General features: G+C 23.6%; 1 protein-coding gene across 1 annotated transcript in view; it reads right to left on the bottom strand.

The window, feature by feature from the left end:
* LOAG_18241 (ecotropic viral integration site) overlaps nucleotides 1–2,102 on the bottom strand; it is a gene marked incomplete at both ends in the record, with an annotated part of 23,745 nt that extends 21,643 nt beyond the window's left edge. Inside the window, 4 exons of the mRNA XM_020450905.1 lie at nucleotides 159–287; nucleotides 648–774; nucleotides 1,417–1,681; nucleotides 2,015–2,102. Coding sequence (XP_020305366.1) covers nucleotides 159–287; nucleotides 648–774; nucleotides 1,417–1,681; nucleotides 2,015–2,102 — 609 coding nt within the window. The remainder of the gene's footprint in view (nucleotides 1–158; nucleotides 288–647; nucleotides 775–1,416; nucleotides 1,682–2,014) is intronic.
* Nucleotides 2,103–3,248: the final 1,146 nt, after the last annotated feature.

The following is a 3,248-nucleotide window of genomic DNA, read 5'->3' as shown; positions in this document are numbered from 1 at the left end:
AATATAATATAATAATAATAATAATAATAATAATAATAATAATAATAATAATATGAATAATAATAAGACGATAAATTTGCTATATAGTTACAAAATTAATTAGTAAAATTATTCAATTTAATTAAAATAGTAACAAAAATAAATATTTACACTTTTACTTTTTCATATGGTGATGATCTCCTCATACAATCCGCATAAATATCATGAATTGTAGATACATTAGCATCACTTAATAATTGCCAAGCTATCGTACGAAAATGTTGAGGGATACCACGACGAACAAGTTCCTATAACTAATACTTTACCTTATGGATAAGTATATTCATTACTTTCATATTTTATCATATCATATCATATTTTGCCTATTCATTTTCTAAACTCAAATTTACACAGCTATTATCAGTTATTATTTTACTTCATGGATAAGTATTATCCATTACTTTCATATCATTTCATTCTCTAAGCTAAAATTCATATAGTTAATAGGAGTTTACTTAATGGATAAGTATGTCCATTACTTTTATACTATATCATTTCATTTCTTCACAATTCTGACGTTTTTTTTCGGGGTCTTTTTTCTGTTGTTTTTTTTTTCCTTCATGATTTTTTTTTTTTTTAATAATAATAGAAACTTTGAGTTACGAAACCTTAATATAATTTGGCCTTTTCCGGATTTCTACCTCCCAATTTTTGATTAGATTCCCCCAAATAGCCCAAAGATCCAAATCTTCATCATCTTCTGCCGGTACACTATTTTCCCGCGATTTATTTGACCTGAAATGACAATTTATGGCGCTAGTATTTTGATTCAAAAGGTCAAGTTTATGTAGTTAGTGATTCGCATTGTCAAATACCCTAGATTATTAAGGAAGCTTTATTCGATGTAAATTTAACTTTCCAAAGCGCTCACTTTTCAGTTCCATGCAAGCCGAAAAAAGATGTCATATATGTCATTAGCAATTCAAAATTATAGAATCCATCATGAACTAATACTTAATTTGAAGCATATTGTTTTAGTGACAAAACCCTCTAATAAGAAGATTATTTTTATCACAAGAAGCTTAGTAAGATTATATATCTTTAGATTATCAACCCTAAAAATAAACGAAAATACGTAAAACAAGGAAATTATATGAAACGAACAAATATAAAATAAAATAAAAATTTGATAAAACCTGAATAATGAAATCAAAAAATTATAGTATAATTGAGTAATGAAATTGACAAGATTTTGACTAAAATTCAAAAAAATTCAAAATTGAAATTATTAAAATATAAATTTTTTAGTAACAAAACTGAAAGATAATTTAAGTTTAAAAAGATTTGATTAAATGAATCAAATTTGAAAAGTGCATAAAATATGAAAAAAATCAAAATTTTGTTTGTTTTTTTCTTAATTAAAAAAAGCAACGACACCTTGGACTAAAGCTATCAGTTAATGTACCACCAGAGCTACTTGAACCGGTTCGTCTGGATGCAACAGAGCGTGAATCAAGTTCATTAAACGTATTCATTTGTTCCATCTTCATTAGAATTGAAACAACCGGTTCTGGTACTTTTTCGTCTAATTTAATCCTAGCACTACTACCACTGTTCACCGAACAAGCACCGGTTTTTTCTGCTTCAACTGTTCTTGAAGTAAGTGATTCACTAGCACCAGACAATGATTCGTTTGGTAATTCTGAAAAAAAAAAAATTGTTTTGATTTGAATTAATAAACATATTTAATATCAAATAAATATGTCAACGATGATTGCGAATAAAATTTGAATTTGTGAAAATAAAATATTTTTATTTTATTTATTTTTTAACAAAATATTTTCATTTTAATGTCGAAATAATATCTAAAAATGTAATTTAAACAAACAAAAAAAAAAAAAATTGAAATAAAAAGAAGTTAAACAATTTGCAAAAGAAAAGATAAAAGGAAAGTGAGAGATGAAAGAAGAAAACAAACGATAAAATATTCTCATGATTAAAGTAATATAATTTATCAAACTGATTATAGATTAACTGGCATTATTAGCTAAGTCAATGTTTGGTTCCTTGTCTTTTTTTTTTCTTTCGTTCTTTTTCTCTCTCCATCTCTCCCTTTCTCTCATATTCTTTGATAAAATTCGAAAAATATTAGCTTATGTGGAAAAAGTTAGACATTAGTTGAGAAAAAATTTTTTTCCTGCATTAACATTAATTAAGAAACGAAATTGAAATTAAAATTAAAATAAATATAAATTGAAATCATATAAATAAAATCAAATATCGCATAAATTGAAATAATTCAGATTTTAATTGATTATGAATTGATTTATTGATCTAGATTTGGCTCATACAAAATTCCTTGAAATTATCAGTGAATTAATTTTTAGATTTGATTCGATCAATCAGTGAATCCTTAACTATTACTCTTAGATGAATTATCTGAATTATCAATTAATTAATTCTTAAATTTGACCTTTGGTTATATTCTTGGCTATAATTAATGATAAAATTAATTCATTGAAATAATTTTTGTCCCATAATTATCTATCAAAATATATATGTAAATTGTCCCATCGTTCTTACTGATTGAAATATGTTAATGAAAAGACTGGTCAATGGTTTGGTAATTTTAAAAAAAAAAGGTATTTTCTAGACAAACGATTGGAAGTAATGAAATTAAACGGAAAATGGTCGATAAAAAAAAAAGAAAAGGAAAAAGAGAGAAAGAAGAGAAATAAACAAAAATGTGAAATTTTTGCAAAAAAAAAATAAAAACGAAAAAAATGCAAGAAAAAGAGAAGGAAAAATAAAGGAATTAACAATTTTAACCCAATTTTCATCTTTTTTCTTTCCAGTCATTATAATGATTGAAATTTATTGCCAATTTTAAATTGGAAAATTAATTAAAGTTAATTAAAAGTTAATTAAATTATTCAATTAGAAATTAAATTAACCAAACAATTCAAATTAATTAGAAGAAGTTTGCACACTTTCATTATTTTTATTATTATTATTTTAAGGAAAAATATAGCAATAAATTTGTGAAGTTTTATTTTTTTTCCGTTTGTTTAAATTAATTTTTATCACTAAAAGACTTATTTATTTTTTTTTAAATTAAATTCTTAAATTATATGAAATTAAAATTATTATAAGTTTAAGGAATTTGGGAGTTTTTCTTTTTTTTTTGACTAGAAATCTATTATAATTTTAATGTTATAAATTTTTCCCTTCGGAAACATTAAGAAAGAGCAATTAATTTCATCTGTTTT

This window comes from Loa loa (genome assembly GCF_000183805.2).
Source record: "Loa loa unplaced genomic scaffold supercont3.235, whole genome shotgun sequence".
NCBI classification, from domain to species: Eukaryota; Metazoa; Nematoda; class Chromadorea; order Rhabditida; family Onchocercidae; genus Loa; species Loa loa.
Note: the sequence above shows the minus strand (reverse complement) of the source record. Positions and strands in the feature narration are given on the sequence as shown.